Raw genomic sequence first — 24,534 nt, forward strand, 5'->3', positions numbered from 1 at the left:
GATGTGAACGAGACTGGTTACAGTGCAGAGGGATTTGCTGGAGGCTCACTGCAAGTGGGTCGGTCGGTTTGCCTTCAGTGAGCTCACCCTGAGCAAGTGAAATCAAAGGTTTGCTGCGGAGTGGCTCCTGTCTACCAGTTGGTGGCTGCAGGGAAGGCAGCAGTGGAGACAAAACACAGCCTCTGCTAGTCATCTCTTAGGATTGTCCAGTGATCTCAGCAGATGATTTGGTCCAGATTGTTCAAAAAAAAAAAGTGTACTTCTCTTGGGCTTTGTTTATCCCCTCCACTAGAGTCACCTTTCATAAAAAGTGTAACAGATGGACAAGACCTCCCTCTGATGATGACATTTTTCCACTTTAGAATGTTGAGTAACTTCTCAGATAACTTTTCTAATTTTTCCTTTCAGCCTCCTGGCCTTTCCGGCAAAAGGAAAACCACCCTCTTTCTGAAATCCAGCGCTCTAAAATTGCATTGTGACCATCTTCTATACCAAGAAATTTGAACATAAGTATTTATTTGTAATTAAGCACCGTACCAAGAGTCCTTACATCAGCACAGATTTCTTCTAAGTTTAACACAAAACAATTGCAATTGTTTCTTCTTCTCCAAATATGTAACTGTGAAGCAGCTTGTGCACCTTTCTTTCAACCTGGGCAAATAAAACATATATGTACATGTAATCACAGATTTCTGCCCCTCCACCAAAGAGCAGACAGCGGCTTTGTGAGCAGGGAGCGTGCTGGTTCACTGCCAGTCCCACACCCAGCCCCACAACCTGCCCTTCTCTCCAGCTTGAGCTCCCATCCACGGGTTTTAAACTGGAATTCACCAGGCTCCTGCCTGTCACACACACCTGTAGGAGGAAAACAGCTTCTCTCGAGGAGTGTGTTGTGTGCATTGTTCTAACACAGAGTGGTGACACTACTGAGCACCATGGGCTGAACACTGGAGCTTTACTCCTGTAAGAACCATTCAGATGGCGGCTGCTGCTGCACCTACGGCAGCTAGGACTCTGCACTGGTTCAATCCTAACAGTGTTGTGGGAACTTCACACACAGTGGGGAACTGAAGGGCAGGTAAAAAGATTGTCCAAGATCATGGAAAACCATTCTTCTCCTCCTAAGGCTAAATATGGTTCTGTGATATAGTGCTCATTTCTCCATAGGTTGGAAGCATTCTGAGGCAGGAACTGCCTTTTGCTTGGTGTCGGTGAGGTGTCCATCTTCAGTGGGGGTTCTCAGCTGGTCTCTCCAGGTGATCCAGTTCTGCAGCTTTGGTTTCCACACGCAGGTTTTAGTGAGGAGAACTGCCAGTTTGTGCTGGGTCATGAACAGTGCGAGGAGTAACTGTGCAGGTTCAGGATCTGGAGTTTGGTTTTCAGGCTACAATGTCAGGAATGGAGAAGAGGGCTGTGGGAGAGACAGAAGGGGACAGGGTGGCCAGTGACAAGATCCAGGTGACAGCACAAGCTGCTGCACACTTCTTGGCTTGGAAAATTAATTTATTAGCAATTTATTTCATTTTGATGTACCAAATACAGTGACTGATTGCTCGGAGGGTGAATGGCCAAGCTGAGATGGGTATCTTCCAAACGGTGTGCAGACAGCAGGGTATACAGACAGGGCCGTGCAGAACCTCGGGTGCAGGGCTCCGGGAGCACAGAACCTCCGAGCGTCGGGCAGTAACCGCGGCCCAGCCTGGCCATGACCCGTGGGGGGTGGTGTCCCAGGTGCCGGCGAGGCGGCGGGGCCGTGCCGCTGCCGTTACGCTCCTGCCCGGTGCGGTGCCAGCGGGGAGGCGCCAACGCCGCTGCACAGGCCTGCTGCTACCGGTCGCGACTCACCGGGCTCCCGTACTGCCCGGCGGCCGTGCCGGGCCTGAGACGGTGGCGCAGGCGCGCCCCAGGACCGCAGCAGGGGCGGGGACGGCGAAAGGGCGTTGGAGAAGCGGCTCCCCGGCGCCGGCACTGCCGGTACCTGCCGCGGCTAAGCGGCGGCCCCGAGTCCGGCCTCTCACAGGGTATACGGAAGAAGTTCTTTGCTGTGAGGGTGGTGAGACACTGGCACAGGCTCCCCAAAGAAGTTGTGAATGCTCCATCCCTGGCAGCGTTCAAGGCCAGGCTGGACAGAGCCTTGGGCGACATGGTCTAGGGTGAGGTGCCCCTGCCCATGGCAGGGGGTTGGAACTGGATGATCTTAAGGTCCTTTCCAACCCTAACTATTCTGTGATTCTTCTGATTCCCACCGCTGCAAATGGAAGGAATAAGGTAGATCAGAAAGTTCCATTCAGCTGAGAGCAAGGAATTGTGACAATAGAGGTGGTTCTGGAATGAGCCCGCAGGCAAACGGTGTGTATCCAAGCCTTGACCATTGTTAAGAAATAGTGCTGAACTTCTTTCAAAAGGAGAAATGAATGAATGGCATTTACAGTGCTGCTCTCACTTGCCAGGCAGAAAAAAAGCCAACCTTGCCAGGCAGTGAAACACAGAAAGATCAAAAAAAGCTCTTTCTCACTGGGGGTTGGTATCAAGACAGAGGTTGCTGCCAAGAAACCCTAAGGACTTCTGGTATTGATTTTACATGGAAGGTTTGGGGAGTCTGGTGAAAGACGGTGGCAAGTAAAATACATTTAATGATACATGGGGACAGAGCTCAAAGGTCTCACTGGAGTCCTGTATGTCTTCTTCCCAATTGGGCCAGCATCCCTGCCTGGGAGTGTTAATCGGACAGCTAATATCTTCCAAGCAAATGCCAACATATCTTTTGTCAACCCAGTGGATGTAATGACTGGTATTTCAGATATCAGTTCGTGCACTATGGGGGTGCACATTGTGTTCATCCTTAGCTGTAGAAAAGACCAATTGAACATGTGCAGTATTAAGTAAGACTTCCAGATTCTGTCCTCAACAACTTCCCAACATGGGCAGCTAGATGTTTCCCACTGAACTCACTGGCTGACAATGCTGCTATCTGCAATGCACAAACACATCTTTCACTCGGCATTTTCCTATGCTAGCTTTGATTTCTGCTTTAGTATCATGGAGAGCATGACACTGGAATTCACTTTCTCAACTCAGTCAATAGGTGAAGAGAAATACCACTCAGAGGTCATAACATGCTGTTCCATCTTCTCTGTCCTGCCCTATATCATCAACTGGATTTGCAAATTGGGTCACCAACATAGATGTTACATGGGGGCCAGAACGAAGGAGTTACAGTATCAGGTCAGAACAGTTGTCTGCTTCATCTAGCATTATGTCTGGCAGAGTTGGCACCATTGGCCTCAGGAAAAGGAGTGTACTGGAGAGCAAGATGAATGGTGATTTTGTGCCTTCATATCGCTATGGTAAGGACATACTGAAAAGGGCAAGAATTCACACATGGACTAGCCTGTGGCAATCTGCCCTGTAGCATAACTTTGTGGGAGCAAAACAAAAAAGAAAGTGTGTGATCTTTCCTCTCTGGAAAGAAAGAGAGAGTAAATGCGCTTGCATTTTTGTCTTTCCATCTCTTCCTTCGCTCTGTCTCCCCTAAGGTCTTTTGAATTTGTTCACGAATTTTGCATGCAATTTGGTAACTAGGACCAACATCCTAGTTACTTTACTGTGAATATTGTAATTATTTATAAAGTTACTTTAGCCTGAAAAATATTTCGATAAGAATGGTTAATATATGGAAAGCCTGTAATTCTAAATATATAAATATAGAAAGGGCACTAACTAAACATGAGCTAGGATTCATAAAAAAGGGAACAATATGATAAGGGCTGGCACTGGCTTGTGAATCCAGGCCCTCATTCTGCACAGTACTGCTACAGCAGATCCTCTTACAAGTGCAGAATGTCAGAGGCCAGGCTTCTGAAAGCTCTTTCATGCTAACACGAAATTGAAGATGGAAGCTTAGAGCAAGAAAATGTTTTCTGTATCAAGGATCTTCCTGTAACTTTTAGCTATCCCATCCCTGTCTTTTTAACTAGATATATTTAATTATGACTCTGAAAAGCAAATGAGATTTGCTCTAGTCTAATACAGCTCTTTCAGGGAGAGTGATAATACAGATTTGTAGGAAATAGAATGACACAGACCTGATTTTTTGTGATAACTTGAATTCGTAATACAATAAGATTCCATTTACTCAGACAAGCTCATGCTGTGTTATGACACAAGGCGAGGGACACTTAACACATTAGAACCATTTTCTCCCACTATGTAAAGCTGTCTGTATAGACTGGTCATAATGATTTGGGAAAAGGTGAAGTGCAAGATACAGATTTAGCACTACAGCTCCCAGGACAGCACGCTGCTGCCGTATCACATCATACAGCCATAGCTGCAGGGCGCACAGGTCCTCATTCATTGGTAAGCACTGTGCTGAGTGAAGCTTTGTATGTTTACCCACAGTGCTCACCCTGACCACGTGGCCCACCAGTATGTGGTGAGGATCCTGGCTGCAGCAACCTCAAACAAGCCCTGTGCTGGGTTATGACACTCTCATTTCTACCCGTGCCATAGGATGAGGTTGGTTCCTTGAAAAAGTTACTTGGCTGAATTTCAAACATCGATAAATGTTATTATTGCAGGGATTATTTTATGTGAATGGTGCCCTAAAACAACACTACGTTAAGGGCTTGTGTAGATTCTTCAGCGTAATTGTGGCCCTCTGTATTCATCTCACAGCAGCACTGCTGCATCTGATCCTGGAGGGGAGGAAGCATCATGAAGCTAAGTGTGTGCTTCTAAAATCTGGTTGACTATCAGGTTTCTCAGCAGACAGGCATTTTCCTTGAATGCTCTATCACAGCCTTTCCTTTTTGTGCCATGGATATTTTTGTGCTGTGCATATGCCTGACAAGAGAGGTTTGGAGGTGGCAGAGAGGCGTAGCACAGCAGTGTGAAGGTGTGGAGGCTACAGCCCACCACGCACCTAACACATTGCTGAAACACCTTCTGGGATGCAGGATCAGAAGTACCAAAGGGTAGCAGGAGTAACCGGGAAAATTCTAAGTATCTGGACCTATGGAGAACCCTAATGGGAGATGAAGATTCAAGAGGAGGTATTTTCATAGGAAACAAGATTAGCCATGACATCACATATTAAGGAATATAGTAATTCCTCCAACACAGAAATGTTCTGAAACAAGATTTGTTTCTTTAAAAGATATTATAGGACAGATTCACATGAATCCCACAATTTATGTTATCCAGTCAACTTACATGAGCACAGTGCCCCTTATAGATCAGGGCATTAATGCATACAAAATGGAGTAACTGTGCATAATCCTAGAATCATAGAATAGTTGGGGTTGGAAAGGACCTTAAGATCATCTAGTTCCAACCCCCCTGCCATGGGCAGGGACACCTCACACTAAACCATGCCACCCAAGGCTCTGTCCAACCTGGCCTCAAACACTGCCAAGGATGGAGCATTAACAACTTCCTTGGGCAACCCATTCCAGTGCCTCACCACCCTAACAGTAAAGAATTTCTTCCTTATATCCAATCTAAACTTCCCGTGTTTAAGTTTGAACCCGTTACCCGTTGTCCTATCACTACAGTTCCTAATGAATAGTCCATCCCCAGCACCCCTATAGGCCCCCTTCAGATACTGGAAGGCTGCTGTGAGATCTCCACGCAGCCTTCTCTTCTCCAGGCTGAACAGCCCCAACTTTCCACTTAATTTCATTTTGTTTCATCAACCAAGTTGCTTTTATTATAATGATAAATCCATAAAATCCCTGGGCAGAAGTTTAACGCTTTGTTATTTTCATGTTAGAATGGCTATACTGCCTGACAAAGAATGACCCTGACTCTTACCTTCACTGCAGTCAGGGGAAGTAACCACAAGAGCAAAGTGCACCTCTGGTTTTCTACCAGGCATTATCTTACAAGCAGTGAAGAGAGACCTGAATTTTTATATTTTCTTCCTTAACAGTGCTTTCAGGAGAAGAAAACCAACTTTTGTGAGTAAAGAAATGCATATATATTGCTGAGGTACACTGAACGGAGCCATCAATAGGGGAGAGATTGAATTCCACTTGCAAATGCAGCAGTGACAATGCTCCAAAGTTGCAACAGCAAAAATACTCAGAGCATTAGCAAAATAATTGGTACAGACTTAAGCCTTAGCATTTCAAAAACAACTGTGCAAATGAACTCAGCAGGATGGCTTCCACATATCTGCTCTCATGACTAACAATGCAAGGCTGGGCCCATACTGGATTTTGTGATTTTTTCAAAATCAGCAGGTAAAAACTTCCTAGTTACAATACATCACCTTATACATTCATTACTTTGTGTAATTAAACTCTGCATCCAAGTTTCTAGCCAGTGGGTGTTTTTCTCCCATAGTAACAAATGCAGAGGTTTAAGTATTCCATTTCTAGGATCATTCCTCCATCTCCTAAACAATGCACTTGGATTATAATTACCTGAAAAACTTAAAGGGGTGGATTGAAGTTAAATAGTCTTCAGATCCACCAAAATTGGCCCTTCTCCATAGTCAGGCTGTTCCCCTTAGTCCAATTCTCATCCAGATCCCAGATGGGCTCTTATGTTCCTCCCACACTTGTGTTCCTCATTTCTACAAGTGAGTCAGTCCAGCCCACCCCAGCAGGCAGCTGCACTGTCACCCAAAATCAGCTGTGCAGAGTGCTGCCACCAGCTTTTCTGTTTGACTTAGAGCTGTCTTTGGTCTCCATCTCCTAAGGCTAAAACCAGCAAGGATGGAGCATTGCACAGTCAGCCAGCAAGTGCTCTTCCAGCATGTCTGGTGCTCAAATCATGGCTTATCCCTGGGAGCACAGGTGATAAAGAAAAAAACATTCCTAAATGACCTCCTAAAACATTGTCCAACTCATTTTGTTAGCCAATTCCAATTTTCTGGAAAGGCAGAGAAATGGTTACAGAGATTTTCAGTCACAATTTTAAAACCAATGTGGAGTTTTTCTGTTCTCCAACATGTCAAGTGCCCCCCAAACAAACTGGTTTTTGGTATAGCCAGCAATGTGCATCTGCCCAATTAGTAATCACTGAATACAGAGATAGTACTCCTGAAGTGTTGCTGACTGAAGGGCAAGACAAAGTTTGTAGGCAAAAGCAGGTGATACACAAACAGCCTGTCATGCACCCATCATGTATTCAGCATTGCCAGTACCCCATGACTCTTCATAAATCAGGCAAGGAGTACTAAATCCCTGATTTGCTATGGGGTAACTTGCCCAACTCCTACTTTGTTGTCTTTACATCAGAAATGATACCACACTCAGTAACGTGTAATGGGATTTCACTAGCAAAAGCACTGTCCAACTCTAAAATGCTGTTCAGGGATTTTATCTGTATAACCTCCCCTACGGTAAAAGAAAAAATGAGTAACAATTATCACCACATTTGTGCTTTCTCACAGTCATTTCCTTCTCTTCTAACCCCAGCAGGCTGTGTAAGTACCAAAACTGCATGATTATGGAAAATACATATGGTTATGAGAAATACAAAATCCTATCACTTGTTTGGGTGCTGTGTGGCTTTCGGCAACATGATGCTAGGAAAGCCAAAGGCTGCATGCACAGCAACTGAGATGTTAAGTGTGAATGGGTGTGTATTTTAACCATTATACCCCAGGTACTCAGGCCAGCAGCTGTGCTCAGAGCTGCACTGGCCACAAGGACAGTCCTCCTGTGCCCTGGCAGCGAGCGTATTTACTAAATCTCGCTTCCGCTATGTGATGGGAATGAGCACGGCAGGTGCAGGGATGAGCAGACAAAACCAGCTAGCCACGGACCGAGCTGCATGGCAGCACAGCCGTATAGGTCAGCCTACCCACCCAAGCGGGAGGCACGGACTCGACCCGCCCGGAGCCCTCATCGGGCAGGGGGTGTGTGCAGCATGTATCAGCCCCCCGGGAGGGGTTTACAGTTCGCATTGTTTCCCTGCTTCCCCAGCCCCGCACTGAGCATGTGCGCAGCGCCCCTTCTCTCCCGCTCCTCCCTCTCTCCGCCCGTGGTCTCCCGTTCCGCGCAGAGGAGCGGTCACCCGCGCGTCGCCTCCGCGGCAGTTGGCTCGCGGCCGCGGTGACATGAAGTGAGTTGCGGAGCCCCGCGCCGCCCGGCCAGACCATGGAGCTGAAGAGGTCCATCTCTGCCAGCGCGGAGGCCGAGAGACCGATGAGGCGCTACGGAGCGGTGGAGGAGACGGAATGGAAGGCGGAGGCACTGGGAAGAAGTGAGTGGGGGGCGCGGGCCCGGCTGGCCGAGGCAGCCCCGAGCGGCGGCGTTTATCCTCCGGCCCCCGTCAGGAGAGCACGCTCGCGGTTCCTGTTAACATGGTGAAGCCGCCGTGGGCTTTTCGGGGAGGAAGGCTTGGGTGACCATTTTGCCCTCTGTGGCTGGTGCTTCCCAAGGGGGCTGTGTCGGACCCGAACGGCTTTTCTCTGTCGAGGGACCAGGAAGCAGAGGGCTGGAGCCGGGTCGGTGCAGCTCCGGGCACCTTGCGGAACGGGTTGCTCGTTCGCTCCGCGAAGTGAAGCGATGAGCGGTGGCTGAGGCGGGGTGACCGGGAGGTTAGGCGGGTTTTAATGTATGGCTTGTCATAAATACCTGTAGTCTTTAATGTGCTTCACGTTTGAAAGGCACAGATGACAGCCTCGTTATTTCCTCCTGTTGTTTCAGGTATAGGGGCACGGGAAGACAGCACTTAGTTCACTTCTTTAGGGCTGCACTCTGTTTATGAGCTCAACAAATACTCTGTGGCAAAAGAGCTTTCTTGAATTCATAATTTTCCAGAAAGCAGCAATTGACATAACCTTTCCAAAGTGCTGATGGAAAGAGTAGTTAAAAAGATGAATAGCTGCCAATTCCAGTTATACAGGAGACCTCATCTCCCCTAAGAGATCAGTTATTATTCTTTTATAGGCATATAGTTAGGTATAACTATCTTTAGTAAGCCTAAACCCCTTCTAATTTTCCTTCAGGCAAGAAAGCTTGAATAGACTATGACAAAAAGCTCTCTACTAGTATAAAGAAAAATATTTTCCAAGTTTCATCAAGTGCTTGATTAGGCCACAGGAAAAAAAAAAAAAAAAGCTTTATGTGTACCTGTTGTGACACCTTCACCTTGGCTGATGCCGGGGTTGCTGGTGTTCTTGATTCACCATCCGTTTTTTGATGCGCATCCTGAAGCCTCACCTGGATGCCTTTTGATGACGTCCTGTGGCTTTGCAGCATCCTGGTAGCAGGTTTTGGCCAGCACTTTCGTTACGTTTAGATGTTTCAGATACCACTGTATCTGGAATCATACTTCACTTCTGTCTCCAGTTTTTCATGGCTGTGTTATTGTCTGCTTCATGTTGATGACACAGGTATAACTCTCCCACTCTGATGCTTCAGTTGCAGTGTTGGTTTTGTTGCAGTGCCTGGCAGAGGTTCAGGACTGAGTAACTCCACACTTTCTAAAATGGAATTGAAGGCTGAATTTACTGTTGATTGGGTTGGTTGAGTCAGACACATGCAACAGTTTTGCAGGTTCTCTGGCAAGATACAAGCGTTTGCTTTTCTTGTTCTCTTAAATATGTCTGGTTTTGTTCCAGAGCTCAGGAGCCAAGTGCAGTGCAGCACTTGTAATAATAGTAACTGTAGCTCGAGGCAACAGAAGGGCTACATCTTGTAAGCTTTGGACAAAAGATCATCTGCTTGGCAGAGGGCAGCACAGAGACAGAGTGGGAGACTCAATCTGCTCAAAAATATGTGCTCAGCGTTGAGCTTCCACCCAAATCACAGCTTGACCAGGTACCAGAATGAGCTGTTGGTAGGAGTAGAACCAAGTGCGCAGATGTCTGCACCCTGGCTCTGCTGCTGAGCTTTGAGATTCAGTTCAACGAGAATGTTTCTTTGTGAAAAGTAGTAAATTATTATATTAAGACTTTGCTATTTGAATAATTGATGTTTTGTTTGCTGGTCTTCAATTTTCTTTAATTTTCTTAAAATGCCATGGAAAATGCTATTTATGGGAGCTTTTAGATGACCCCTGCATATCTTTCCTATTTTAATCCTTATGCTGACTTCTGGTCACACTTTTGCAGTGATTAAAAAGAAATAGACTTTACTATTTAATGATCCCTTACAGCATAGGTCCTAAATGGAATGGCATGATGCCAGTGGTCTCCAGAAGGTCTGGGAAGAAGCTAAAAAAGTGTCATCCCTCTTTTTTGGTAATGTCAACAGTTACCCTTTGGTATTTGCATATTTGTTTTAAATATGAAGTGATAAGTAATAGCATTAACAAAAGGAGAAGTCTATCACTGCATATGCATTTGCCTTTATTTTTATTCTGATGATTTATTGTGTCTCAAATCAGGATCTCTTTGGAGGTAGAACTTGTGTATCTGTACAACGCTCTGCATGGTGGAGTGCCATTTCCTAGTCAGTGCTTTCTGATGTGGGTGTAGCCATACCACAAGAGAATGTATATCCTGATTATGTCCATTACAGTAAGAATGTCACAGAAGTTCCGTAGTTTCTGTATAACCTGTTAAATAGAAAGGGAGCTTTGTGCTAACTTTTTTATCTGTGGTATAGAAAGCACTGCTGGGTATTGGTTATAACCAAAGATGAGTTACTTCATAGCCATGAAATATAACATCATGTGTATTTCTGTTCTACATTGGCTTCTTTAAGGCAGATTATCAATGAGGTTAATCTGGTTCACAGTAGCTGAGGGTCTGATGCTCCACAACCTGAGGGTATAATCATCTTCAGTGGGTTTGCATGCAAAAAAATACAAAGCAGATTGTTTAAAGATGTCTCTTTAAGGAGACACAAAAGACTTTCTCTTCATATACAGGAAGGAATTTCCAAGGACCAAAAAACCTTACAAATAAGGCACAGAGCAACTTGTGCATTTTCTAGTGCACACATGTAGACAAAGTTAGGCTTATAAATTATCAGGGTTGTATAACAACAACAATGTGTCTTGGGGGAGTCTGCTTAGAAGCAGAGCAGTCGAGCATTTTGGTCAGTCCTCAGTACTAAGGGCACAGCTTCATTTGGAATCATCTGTCTTGCTGTCAGCAGGGACTCATAATGCCCTGATTAAATAACTGTGTGCCACACCAGGGAAATAGCCACAAAGCAAGCAGTTTTTCAACATCCTTTTGAACATTGCACTTCTTGAATACTTTTCTGCTGATCTTTTCCTTCCTCTTTCAGTTGTATGAGGTCTGGAAAATGCAGAATTCCTGATGAATGCTCCAGCTTAGTCAGTATAAGGAAGCAGAAATGCCAAAAACATGCAAAGGTTATATACTGATGCAATTTAGTGCACCATGAAATTTGCTTACTGTTTTCATTTGAATGGTAACTTGGCATTGGAGGTAAGCTGCCACACTCCTGTATTGCAGAAGTCCACCTTTTTAACTGGTTTTGAGTAGAAAAGGGATTAGAGGAATTGGGCCCTGTTACAGGCCAGCACTGAAGAGGAGGCTGGAGATCCCCAACATGAGACTCAGTAGTGGCATGAAGCCTTTGTAGTTGGCTTTACTTGCTCTCCCTTCATGCTGTGAATGTTGTCATAGATTATGTCCAGGCAGGATACTGGGAGATGGCAGTGCACTCCAGAACAGCACCAGTGGGGTGATTTTATCTAGTTCTGAAATTGTTTTGCTTTGTTCCAATAGCAGAAGGATGCTACTGTTCTCAGGTTCACAGAGATCCTTGGCTGACGCATGTGAAAGCTTATTTCACCACACTGTGGCTCAAAAACCATTCAAAGATTGTTAGCCAGAAGGATACTCTTGTATGTATTCATATGCTCCACTGCTGAGCACTGAGAGTGGATCAAACACTGAAAATACATACTATTTAGTATTTTGCGGTTGCATTTCTTGGCAGCAGGGGAAGGTGGATGGCTTCTATCTATCTGAAACATTTCTGATAGAAATTGTTTTAGAAGTACTGTTATGCACAGAGATGGTCTTGCAGCTTGCAGAAACTTGAAAAAATAAAAAGAAAATAACCACAGATTGCAATAACATAGCTAGCAGTCCTGCAGCCAAGTCATCTTTTCTCTCTGGTGAAGGAAGAATGAAGAAAAGGCATTTATACCCTGATTATGGGTACTTGCTTTATCTAATCTACTGGGAACTGCTTGTGCCACCTTTAAGACTTGATTTCATTGACAGAACAGAATTGCTACATCTTAGAATGGGATCTAGCTCATGATGTTTTAATGTTGCTCTGTAACATTTTATAATAATTTGAAAAAATTCTGTTGCAATATTAAAAAATCAATCAAGTAGCAACAGAGAAACACAGCAACAGAGAAACACATCTGTCTTGCACAGCAAAGCCTGCACAGTGGGTCCTGTGACACTTGTCATTCCAGTCACCATTCAGTAGCTAGGATGGGTTTGTATTAATCACAGCCTATATGTATTAATCATAAAGTAGGTAAATGTCAATTTATTCTTGAATTTTGTGTCAGCTTCCTAAAATCTGGAGATTTAATAGCTCTCTATATATCTAGTATAGACAGTATGTTGGTTCCTGTAAGACAGCAGTGCACTGCTGTGTTATTCATGCTGGATCAGTCACAAGTAACTGTAGAAAAGCAAACTTACTTAGACTCTAACAAAGGTGGACCCAGCCCTGGTACTTGGTGGGTGTCCTCATTTTTCTCTCTCCTGTATTGCTTCATGAGAGTGAAAGGTGACTTGTGTTGTCTCACAATACCGGGAAGGAAAAGTGATTAGCAAGTTGCAGTGGTGCTCAGGGCTGCCAGGTCAGAATCTACAAAGCAGTGCTGGGAATTCAGGAGTTCTCAGTATGAGGGAAGAGTTGGGACTCGCAGGGAGCTGAAGTTTACTCCACATTACCCACAGTTAAAACCAGACCTGCATCAGTGTAGCTGTTTCTATCATCTGGTAGTTAAATATTCAAACACACGCCTTTTTCCGTAGTACCCTGCATATTGCACAAACGTCCACAAACCCACTTCAGTGCTTTCTGTAACACTTCTCCAGTCAGTCAGGAATGCAGTATGACCCTGCCTATTGCGCTGTCGTGATACTGTCCCCCAGTCTCATCATGTCTTCACTCTGATTTATGACAAAAACCACAACCAACCAACCCACCCATAAAAAACCCCCACAATTTATATAATATATATAGCCCAACTACCACTGCTGTTGCTCCAGAGTGACGCCTTTGTGTTACTGTTAATCATAGAATAGGTGGGGTTGGAAAGGACCTTATGATCATCTAGTTCCAACCCCCCTGCCATGGGCAGGGACACCTCACACTAAACCATGCCACCCAAGGCTTTGTTCAATCTGGCTTTGAACACTGCCAGGGATGGAGCATTCACAGGTTCCCTGGGCAACCCTTTCCAGTGCCTCACCACCCTAACAGTAAAGAATTTCTTCCTTATATCCAATCTAAAATTCCCCTAAACTGTCCATTGTATCTATTTCAGGCAATCAAACAGACAAAACAGGTAAGGCTTATTCAGAACATCTAGTCAAATAAGTGGGAAAGAAGCTAACTGAAGGATATACACAATTTCATTTCTTTTTCTAGAAGCAGCAAGTCTGCTGGTTTTATGAAAGTCTGAAGACCAGCTCCAATACAGAATGTAATATTTGTTCCATGTCTCCATTAAAATAAAAACCTGTAAAATTTTTGAATAGTGACCAAGAAATTCACATGTGACCATAAAACACTAGTAGTGAATCTCACACCTTTTAAAAATGTGTTTGGCAAAACATTGTAATCAATGAAGGTAACTGATTCAAAGGATTGTGCCAGTTCTGGATTTTTTTCTTGTTCATAGTTACTAATGTTAGCATATTTATATTGTAGTTCAAGAAGAAAAGCAGCCTGTGTCTGATCTGTGAAACCAAGACAGAACTTCCACATTAAAAACCAGAAAGGACTTCTAGAAAGGATTGAGGCTTTTTTCTCCAAAACAGTTGTAAAACTCACCTGTTTCAATGGTAGTCTGAGGGCTCTAAAATGAAGCTTAGTGCGCAGCTACAGACTGGGCAAAGAAGAGATTCAGAGCGGCCCTGCAGAGAAGGACTTGTGGGTGCTGGTCGGTGAGAAAATGAACATGAACCGGCAGTGTGCGCTCGCAGCCCAGAAAGCCAACCGTACCCTGGGCTGCATCAAAAGGAGTGTGGCCAACAGGTCAAAGGAGGTGATCCTGCCCCTCTACTCTGCTCTTGTGAGACCTCACCTGGAGTATTGTGTGCACTATTTTTCTAATTCTTCCTCTCACAGCTGGGTGCTCCAGGCAGGTGCTGAGACAAAGGAAGAAGGAAAAGGGAGAACTGCAAATACTTTAGTGCCTCAGTGTGCACTCCTGCTGAAATACTTGTCAACAACGGGAGGAACCGTTAACCTTGAAGCAGCATCTTCAGGTGCTACTTCTGTTGGTCTCCCAAGTCCAGTTCTGTAGCACAATCCCCATAGAAATACATTTTTCTATCTGGTGACAGAAATAAAATCAGTTAATGGGCTACCCTTGCCCCATAGTCTCCCTGTTACATTTGATGATTTTTTTGCCTTTCACCTTCTTCTCTAGCTGTGGCCTATGTGTGTTCACAGTTTCCCAACAAAAAGTGCAGCTAATTTACTCCCTAACTTGTCCCATGGTTCTGAACATAATTGTCTGCTGACTTTATATCCTACGCAGTCCAACCTGTGCTACAAAACAAAGACAAATGAGAAAAACTACCACCAAGCCCACCCCAATCTAATCAAAGCCAGAGGAGCTGAGTGTAGCAGAAGTCTGGCTAATTCTGAGTAGGAGTTGTCTTGCAAAAAACATGGTTATTATGGATCAGGATCTTACTGCTGCACATCTAGTTGCATATGTCAGCAGAGACATTTCTTTTGGCAGAGATACTTGTAAATCAGAGGGTTAATGACTTCCAAAATCTCTGTGCCCAACTTTGTGTGTTAGGCATGAAATAAACACTTAATGTGTAATGCAGTGTCTACATTTAAACCAGTGCTAACCAATAATTGCTGGAAAAGTTACAGCTGAGGCTAAAGTGTCATATCTGTGACTGTTGCTCATGAATTTTCCTATTTCCTTTAAAAGTATTTTACAGAAGAAATGCATTCAACCTGGAAAGTAGGACACTTTGAACTACACACATCATCTCTGCTGCTGGTAGCCTATGGGATTATAGGCTCAGTCTGTGTAATATCTTTGACTACGTTTGATAATTGATCCCTTAGTTGCACAGCATGTTTAAATCATGGTAACTGCTTGTGAGAGTGTGTGCCTGTATCAAGGGTGTGTTGGGTGCATTACAAAACAGGATTAATAACATACATTCAGGATTGGGCATATGCTGCAAAATACTGTGTATTGTGATTGAAGTTTATAAAGTTTTCTTGTAGTTACTGAGCACCAGAAAGGTTAGAACTCAGCACTCTGTAATCCTAAATCCCAAAGTGCTTTTCCTTTGTAGCTGAATATGTTCTGTTTTCATAGAAGCCTTACTTAGTAAAACAGTCCCAGAGACTCAATAAATAATCACAGAATCATATGCCAATTTATTTCCATGAAACATGTTCTGTTGTCTAACCACATAAAAGGCATAGTATAAATGTATTCAGAATTCAGAGATGAAAAATACATGCTTGGAGGGCAAACTATGAGAAATCAGGAGGAGTATTCTTGGATAATTATCTTAGTTGCCCTTCAGGATCAGCAGAGAAACATGAATCAACATTGTGTCAGTTCATAAAGGGCAAAATATTTGAGAAAATAATTCAAAGAGAATTTGTCATTAAATGAGGATGAATGATTTTCAGTGAGACAAGCTGCTCACTGCAAAAGGCTAATGATTGCAAACACTACTAAATTGCAAGAGGTGATTTGTTATTGTAAGAATATCAGCAGTGTTTAAAGATCTTTTTGTTGTCCTCCTTCCACCCAAACCTTTACCGATTAGGAATTTAAGAGGTTTTGGACAGACACATTTGGTTTTTATATACAGATAAAACTGGAACACAAGATTCTCATTATAAAGTGGTTTAATGGTTTTGTTCCTCTCTTGGAGAAGACAACCCCAAAAACAGAAAAGGAGGGAATTTGGGGGCTGTGTCAATTCCATGAGGACTCTCCTGGGGATCTGTGTCAGGCTGCCCAGTGAGTTTGATATGTCTGCCCTCACTTCTCACTGGGTACGTCCTGCAGAGCCTTGGCAAAGAGCAACACGCATTTACTCCCTGAAGAGCCTTTTGCACTGGTACTGGCAATGCCATTTCCATCTCCTTGTCTCTGAGCAGTGAATCATTAGCTAACACACTGGAGCCCCTGTGGTGAGTGGCTGTTCTCAAACTATCCTGTTTCACAAGAGAAGAGGAAGTCATAGAAATGCACTTACGTGTTTGTGCCCTTGCTCTACTTATCCATTCTGTAGTTTCTCTGATCTTTTACCATGGATTCTCTTACAACTTCCTCTGGGCACTGTGCCTGGGAGGGTACTGAAGTCATTGCAGTTTGGCAGACTCTTTAGACAGAGACATTTTCCTTAAGGCTGGTACTTGGCTGTAGCACAGAGTATGTGGGATGTGATAGTGAAGGGTACAGCCATGGAGTTTTGAAAGCCAGTAAAACCAAGATCTGTTTGTCTCTGGTGTGAAACATCCTGCCATTACAAAGTTTCTTTCTCATTCAAAGAGGAGGTGACAGCCAGCTAGCCATTTGTCCTGGGTATAGATCAAGACTGCTGTACTGGCTTCATTGTCTCGCCTCTGAGACCTCTAGGGAGGCAGTCAGTTCAGCCTAATGCCAGTTGTGAAAAGAAAGTATTAGCCTATTTAAAGAAAACTGAATCAAAATTAAGAATGCAAAAGCAGTTACCTTGGTGAAAACAGAGGTTGCTAGAGAATGACTCCACATCCACAGATGAAAGGCAAGTGCTTTTTTTGCCAACTGTCAGAAGTCATTGTGTGTCAGTTGTGTGAGGGAGCCCTGTGCTGTTTCACCTGAGCATACACTGCGAAAAAAAACAGCTGGTTTTGGCTCAATGGGCTCTGGCAATTTCATCTTCTAAGGAAGGGCACAGCTTTTGCCTGTGGCTCCCTGGCAGCACTGGATGCCTCATACATTGGAGGACAAGCTTCCAGGTATGTGACTGTATCATTTCAAAGGAGAATATTGTATAGGTATGAAATATAGAAATGTCAGTGGCCACTTTACTATTATTTCACTTGCACCACGTGCTGCTCTTTAGCAGTTCATGCTCACAGGAAAAACCATAAAACCACATATTCCTAAAGAGTTTTTGCAAAACTTTCTGAGTCTGAACTTTTTGTTGACTTTTTTCTTTCTGAAAAAAAAAAATAGGAAAAGTCTTTATAAAATACCAAGCTAAATAAGCTTTAAAAACCTGAACATTAGCTGTAGCTGGCACTGTTTCAGCATTTGAAACTTAAATGCTGACACTCTGTGTTAGTATTACAGGATTGGAATATGACTCTAGTGAGGAATAAAATGGCAAGCCACGGGGTGTTTCCTTTGACCTCTGAGCAAAATGACATAAATAAATGAACAAGTAACATGTGTTTCTTAACGTTGCTTTTTAATTCTCATCACATACGGTGTATTGATGAAGCATGAATTGCTTTCCTTGGAGTGTGGCTTAAACCCAGCCTTGCTCCAGCTGGGAATGTGCATTGACTTCAGTGGAAGCTCTGCACTAGGAAACGTTCCACAGTAGCTGTACCAGTTTCTATTTACAGCCTTCTGACAGCGCTGAATCTCATGCAGGGCTCTGGCAGGGCTGGGGATGGAAACCCCTTCCTGAGTTTTCCTGACTCCTGGCAGTTTTCCTGAGCCAGACTACAATAGCTTCTTGCAGATAAAGGTGTAACCCAGTGCCACTGACTGAAACTCACAATGAAGGCTCTTGGTTCAGACCTTTAAGGCAGTTTTTCCTCATTTTTTTTGTGTCTCCTTTTGGATCCATTTTCTCATAGGAACAGCTGTCAGATCATACACTGTATAAACTTTCTCACCAGGCTGCATACAGCTGCATATTATCCCTATTCTCTGAAGGACAGACTGCCTTAAAGTGCACAGGGCTGTATTTTCAATTCATAACATGATGGGAAAGGGTAAAAAGGAATATGCAAAACCAACGGTAACTACATCATCAGCATCATAAGTTATTTGAATGTAAACCAGGTTTTCATCTCTCACAGGTGTCTATTTGTTCTGCACTTCCTCCACTCCCTTGGTGTGAGGGCATTAAAGAACAGATACCAAAAGCTACACACTTTAGATAGTAGCAATTCATTTCTCTTTTGCACTAGCTTTAAGATAATCAGAGAGATACTAGAAACATATCCCCTGCTCTCACAAATCACACCTCTAGAAATAGATAACTAATACAGTTTGGCTGGACGACTCCAGAGAGAGGAAAAAGGGACTGGTGCTTGTGGTGTGAGAAGCACTGAGGTACCTGGAGGCAGTCAGTGATAAGCATGGTACTTTTTATTACTATATTTATCAAATGAACAAAGTATTCAGCAGAGGTGTGACAGTGGTACTAGGATGATAATCAGGGCAGGAGAGGACTATTAAGGCCTATTTCAAGGCTTGGCTATATTTTATGAAATTATCTCCATATACTGCCATGGGGTTCTGATCAAGATGGATGCTAGAGCCCTTGTACAGGCTCCAGCAACATTTTCCACTACATTAATTATTGTCTTTGATACTACAGACATGGTGTGCTAGAATGAATGACTGAGCTTAATTTATCTACTGTCCTTGATTCCTCCTGTCTTTACTGCAGCTCGTCTCAGCCTCATCTCCTAAGTATGTTCATTCAAATGAAAAAAGAACACAATTACGACTCAAACCACAGCACTCCTACTCTGGGGTTTGTGTATGCAAAACTGCAGTGATTTGAGGACTGGACAGGCAATACCTAATGCATGTAAAGCACTCTGAGCTTGTGTAGTCCAAGTTACATCTGTTCAGCAGCAGTATATTACAGGGGTGCTGAAACTTAAGACTAACTCCTCATCAGAAATAAAGAGCATGCATGAGAGCTCTTCCAACAGGAATCTTAGCTGGAGAAAGCATTTTTTCAAGCATCTTCCTATTTTTATTTTGCAGTGATTTCATAATTGCTGATGTGAGTTTTTTCCTCAGTAATTGTTAAGAAATTTTATTGTGTTTACCTTTTATGTAGATCAGTCTGGATATAAAATACTTTCATAATAATTTCTTACAGCAAATAAACTCATACACTGGAGGGAAGGGATGCCATCCAGAGGGACCTCGACACGCTTGTGAGGTGGGCTGATGCCTTATGAAGTTCAACCATGACAAGTGCAAAGTCCTACACCTGGGTTGGAGCAATACCAGGCACAGCTACAGGTTGGGCAGAGAAGAGATTAAAAGCAGCCCTGCAGAGAAGGACTTGGGGGTGCTGGTCGATGAGGAAATGAACATGAGCCGGCTTCAGTGTGTGCTTGCAGCCCAGAAAGCCAACCGTATCCTGGGCTGCATCAAAAGGAGCGTGACCAGCAGGTCGAAGGAGGTGATCCTGCCCCTCTACTCTGCTCTTGTGAGACCTCACCTGGAGTACTGTGTGCAGTTCTGGTGTCCTCAGCATAAAAAGGACATGGAACTATTGGAACAAGTCCAGAGGAGGGCCACGAGGATGATCAGGGGACTGGAGCACCTCCCGTATGAAGACAGGCTGAGGAAGTTGGGGCTGTTCAGCCTGGAGAAGAGAAGGCTGCGTGGAGACCTCATAGCAGCCTTATAGTATCTGAAGGGGGCCTATAGAGATGCTGGGGATGGACTCTTTGTCCGGGACTGTAGTGACAGGACAAGGGGTAATGGGTTAAAACTTAAACAGGGGAAGTTTAGATTGGATATAAGGAGGAAATTCTTTCCTGTTAGGGTGGTGAGGCACTGGAATGGGTTGCCCAAGGAGGTTGTGAATGCTCCATCCCTGCCAGTGTTCAAGGCCAGGTTGGACAAAGCTTTGGGTGAGATGGTTTAGTGTGAGGTGTCCCTGCCCATGGCAGGGGTGTTGTAACTAGATGATCTTGAGGTCCTTTCCAACCCTAACTATTCTATGATTCTATGATTCATAGAACTTAGTTTCACAGTTTTAAAATTATGTGGCTAGTCACAACAGAGTAAATCTAATGTAACTATTTTCATGCTGGGAAGGTGTGGTACCGCTCTGTTGCAAGCAATTAAAAACTGTCTCCACATATATAGGTATTTACATAAAAGAAAACATTGTCCTTGTAGCGTGTTTCCATTCACTCTGCACAAAGGAGTAAAGACATTTCTTAGAAGTCAAATAATTTGTTTATAACCCATTCATTGCCCTTCACAGGAGTAAAATACACAAGAAGCAGGACACAGAACTCCTCATAGAATAGCCTTTTGATAATTTCCCCAGGCTTTCTTATTCTAGGGTAGAAAGGCAAAATATCCCAGCTAGAAACTGTTTTGTATCTACTAGAACAGTCAGAATTCTCAAGAGTTACTAGGTTTGATGGAAAGTGCTCTGCTACAAACAGTAGAGAGAGTTTTCTGTGCTATCGAAGAAGACTGAATAGCAGTGACAATTCTGTGGGCAAACCCAGGGCATTGCCAGGTGTTTGCTGGTGAGTCAAAGAAACAGGCAGCATTGAAGACAGTTGTTTTCAGATGTTTATATTTCTAAATTAATCAGTATTGCAGATGAGCTGAAAATTGTGCAAACAGATGCAAATAAAACAGCATGAACTGTTTACAGCAATACTTGGGTATTAGTTTATACCCCAGTCTGCACCAACAAAAATTAGGTCAGAGATAATTCAGAAAAAAGGTTGGTAAAAATGAGACTCATCAGCAAAGGCTTCTTTATTCCAGGAGGTGAATTACTTTGCATAGTGACTTCCGAGGAAATAACTAAGAAGATCTTATCCTTCCCCTCCTCCGAATAAATTCCCATTAAAAGTGAAAATTTGTAAACAGAGCCTAAAATTGCAAACGAGTAAATTCATTAATTAATCCTGTAGAATTCACTTAGATCACACTTCTGTAAGATCTATGACTAGTATGCTAATAGTTACATATATGAACACTGGTCTGAAACAGGTTATCGTGAGTGTGTTTTATCTGTTCAGTCTATCTATCTGATAAGACTTCCTGAATAGAATCAGTATTATTTTCTCTGCTGGTTGGAAGAAGTTTTCATGTAACAACAGGGCAGATATAAACAGCTAATGAAATAGGAAAATCTTATTGTAGAGCCAAAGAATTGAATAGGAAAGATTACCTGAGGGAGAAAGAGGAAGAAAAAAAGGAAGCAATTTAGCTTAATTAATTTTTAAAAACAACAGATTTCATGCTGGTGGCATCCCAATATTTTACTGAATGTGAAATCTGTTTCTAGCTGGTTTTGAGCTTATGTTTAATTCATACAGTGAATTTCCACTTAAGAAACACAGGAGTCTCGGCTGTTGGTTTTGTGGTGGCTGATTCCCCGGGATGTTTATGTTCAGCATATGTCAAAGATCTAGGCCTCAAGCTTTGTGATGTGGAGATTTAATGAAATCAGATTCTGATTAAAAAAAAAAAACCTATTAGCTTTTCTAAGATGTTCCTCTTTAGAAAGCTTCTCATATAGAGATCTCCAACTTTGTACTGAGTATTTGTAACACACATTGATTTTTGGAGAACACTGAGATTTCTCTTCTGTTTCCTGCTGTGAGGGGATGAGGTCATATATTACCTTGGTACTGAGAATTTCTCTGGGCAGCATTTTAAATGGGACACATTCCCAGGCTGGGTATATAATTAAGAAAATAATCTCTTAGGCTGTGATACAGCTGTGACTGTGATAAGAAACAGCTGTTTGTTCAAGAAAGTAAGTATCTCCCTTTCCATCCCAAAGCTGCCCATGAATACAGCACAGCAGTTAGGAGCCTGTATCTTTCCTAAAACAGGCAGGTGGGGAGGGGTGAGGAACTGGCACAGCCATTACTTTGTCCCTCTTGGCAGGTGTAAGTAGAAATGGAAATATAGAATCACAGAATCATAGAATAGTTAGGGTTGGAAAGGACCTTAAAATCATCTAGTTCCACCTCCCCTGCCATGGGCAGGGACACCTCACACTAAACCATGTCACCCAAGGCTTTGTCCAACCTGGCCTTGAACACCACCAGCGATGAAGCATTATATGTATGTACATATGTACATACATATAATATGTACAGCAATTTACTACACACCTTCTCCTGAGCCAGGAGGAAGCAGAGAGCACAGCTGGATGCAGAGCCCCTTGGCTGGTGCCCCTGTTCTCAAGCTCAGAGAAAACTTCTGCACCAAAGCTGCTTGCCATTCTTCACAAAATCCAGGTCAGGCTGAGGCAGACTGGACAGCAGTAATCACTTGTTATTCACGAACAAATGAGCTAAATCACTGGGTGTTCTGCAGGCACCAACATACTTGAGGACTAAAACAATATCATGCAAGATCGACTAACTTGTCTCATCTGCAGGGATTTATTTGTTTTTATATGTGTGTGTAGGGAGAGAGAGAAGAGAGAGACACCAGAAGAACAGAGTATTAGAAGGTTTCGGTTTTAGACATACTGGGATATTGAGGGCACCCCTCCATCAGGTTAGGTTAGTAGGAGAATCACTGATATGAAATCCATGGTGGTACATCTCCTAGAAAGAGGTGGAAAACTGCCACTATATTATTTCAGTTGCAGCAAGACAAATTATGCTGCTTAGTTTCAGACTGACATGTAATGCAGTCTAGGGGAAATTGCTTTCACACCTCACCTAAAGACACCAGCTGAATGTGTGAAAAATCCTGTTGCCAGAGCACCTGGCAACAAGGAATGTGGTACTGATACCCAAACTACAGTTTATTTAAAATTAGAAATAACAGTAGGAAGCCTGGAAAACATTCTTGCACAATTCAATTACGGTACTTTGTTAAGTCTATCATAATTCTCTGCAGACCTAATTATATGGACAGCTCTTATTTAAATCCTTCTTTATACACAACAGAAATGGCTGGATGAGATACCAGAGGCTATTTTGCAGATGGCCTGTATTAGTCCTGAAGAGTGTTTGTGGCTCAGTTCAGGCACTGGGGATGATGGAAACTGATGTGTGAAATGGTCACACCAATCACGATCTTGCCCTTCCAGTGTGCCGTAATTGCTCTGAAAAATTTCTGTCTGTGAGCAGGTCCTTTTCCTACTCAGTGTATCTGAGACACCAGTAAAGCCACTCTGTGCTCCTAGGCTTTTATGTCTGATGTGTGGTAGGAACTGAGATGATCGTAAGCCGGCTAGTGAGCAGTCTCTTGCAGACCAGCTTCCATCTGAAGGCATGAGCTGGAGTGACCTTATTACAGCCACCATAAAGAGAAAATAAAAATAAAATAGAAAAGGATTCAGTTTCAGCTTCGTGCAGAATCACATGTGAATCCACAAATTCTGTCTCTGGGGTTTCTTAATTCAATGGCACTTGAGTTTAAAAGTGATTTTATAAAAAGACATTAATTCCAAACTCCTTTTTCTGTTTTCATGATTCAGTTTTCCCTCATTTTTATGCATTTGCCCTCTAATAGGTTGAAGAGATCTGTGCAACTTTGTTATCATCAACTGTAATGGAAATTGGCTGGGGCATGCAAATTGGCTAGAGGGAGCCTTGGAATCAACTTCAAAGTAGCGAGGTTAAGCCTTATGATTGAAGTGTCAAAGCCCCTAAGGGTTTTCAAGACTCAATCTGTGAGTGTCATTAGAGTCATTTATGATAGTGGTCATACTTCTGCTTACCCTGAATTTATTTACATAAGAAGCACTTCCTGCAAACTTCAGTCACCTAAAAAAAAAAAATCTGTATTTTTGACTGAATATTACAGCACAATCAAATCAGGCCTGGGGCTTTTATTTCATTGTTTATGGGAAGACTTTCACAGGAAGTTGTATTTATCTCATATTTCCAAAGAAACATTTAGTCCAGTATTAAGTTCTGGCTCCTTAGGCATTTATTGCTGGGAAAGCTAGAATTCTGTTTCCTGATCTGTAAATATGTTTTGTATTGGTTTTTAAACTCCTGCCAGAGGTGTTACACCTAGGAAGAATCTTCCCTCTTCCCCTAAAATTGACTATTAGGGGACTACCCAGGGTATTGTGAATCACAGATCAAAGACATGATATGAAAATAGAGAAAGCTAGTAGAACTCCCACTGGTGGAAAAAAGCTACATGTAAATCATAATGATAGTGCTATAAACCAACACCAAATCATATATGGATTTACAGCTGGAAAGAAATTATTATAGTTACAGATAAGTGGGTAGCAAGTTGTCCTGTTGTACTGAGTCAGTTTCTCGCATAAGCAAACACCCATAGTTGCAGATGGAAGAGTATGATAGCAGATATGGTGCACTATCTTGAAGTGATAGTTTAATTTGATGGGATGGATCCTTCATACACGGAGAAGGAGTCTGGAATGTTTGTGTGAGCAGTGTCTGACTGCAA

General features: G+C 43.1%; 2 protein-coding genes across 2 annotated transcripts in view; both read left to right on the forward strand.

Annotated features, from left to right (window-relative positions):
- Nucleotides 1–682, forward strand: part of MPV17L (MPV17 mitochondrial inner membrane protein like) — a 218,884-nt gene extending 218,202 nt beyond the window's left edge. The window contains exon 5 of the mRNA XM_065684166.1: nt 409–682. Within this exon, the coding sequence (XP_065540238.1) occupies nt 409–504 (96 nt within the window). The 3' untranslated portion in view covers nt 505–682. The remainder of the gene's footprint in view (nt 1–408) is intronic.
- A 7,284-nt stretch (nt 683–7,966) lies between these two features.
- Nucleotides 7,967–24,534, forward strand: part of BMERB1 (bMERB domain containing 1) — a 53,783-nt gene continuing 37,215 nt past the window's right edge. The window contains exon 1 of the mRNA XM_065684171.1: nt 7,967–8,217. Within this exon, the coding sequence (XP_065540243.1) occupies nt 8,112–8,217 (106 nt within the window). The 5' untranslated portion in view covers nt 7,967–8,111. The remainder of the gene's footprint in view (nt 8,218–24,534) is intronic.

The sequence above is a fragment of the Lathamus discolor genome, chromosome 6, assembly GCF_037157495.1.
Source record: "Lathamus discolor isolate bLatDis1 chromosome 6, bLatDis1.hap1, whole genome shotgun sequence".
Taxonomy (NCBI): domain Eukaryota; kingdom Metazoa; phylum Chordata; class Aves; order Psittaciformes; family Psittacidae; genus Lathamus; species Lathamus discolor.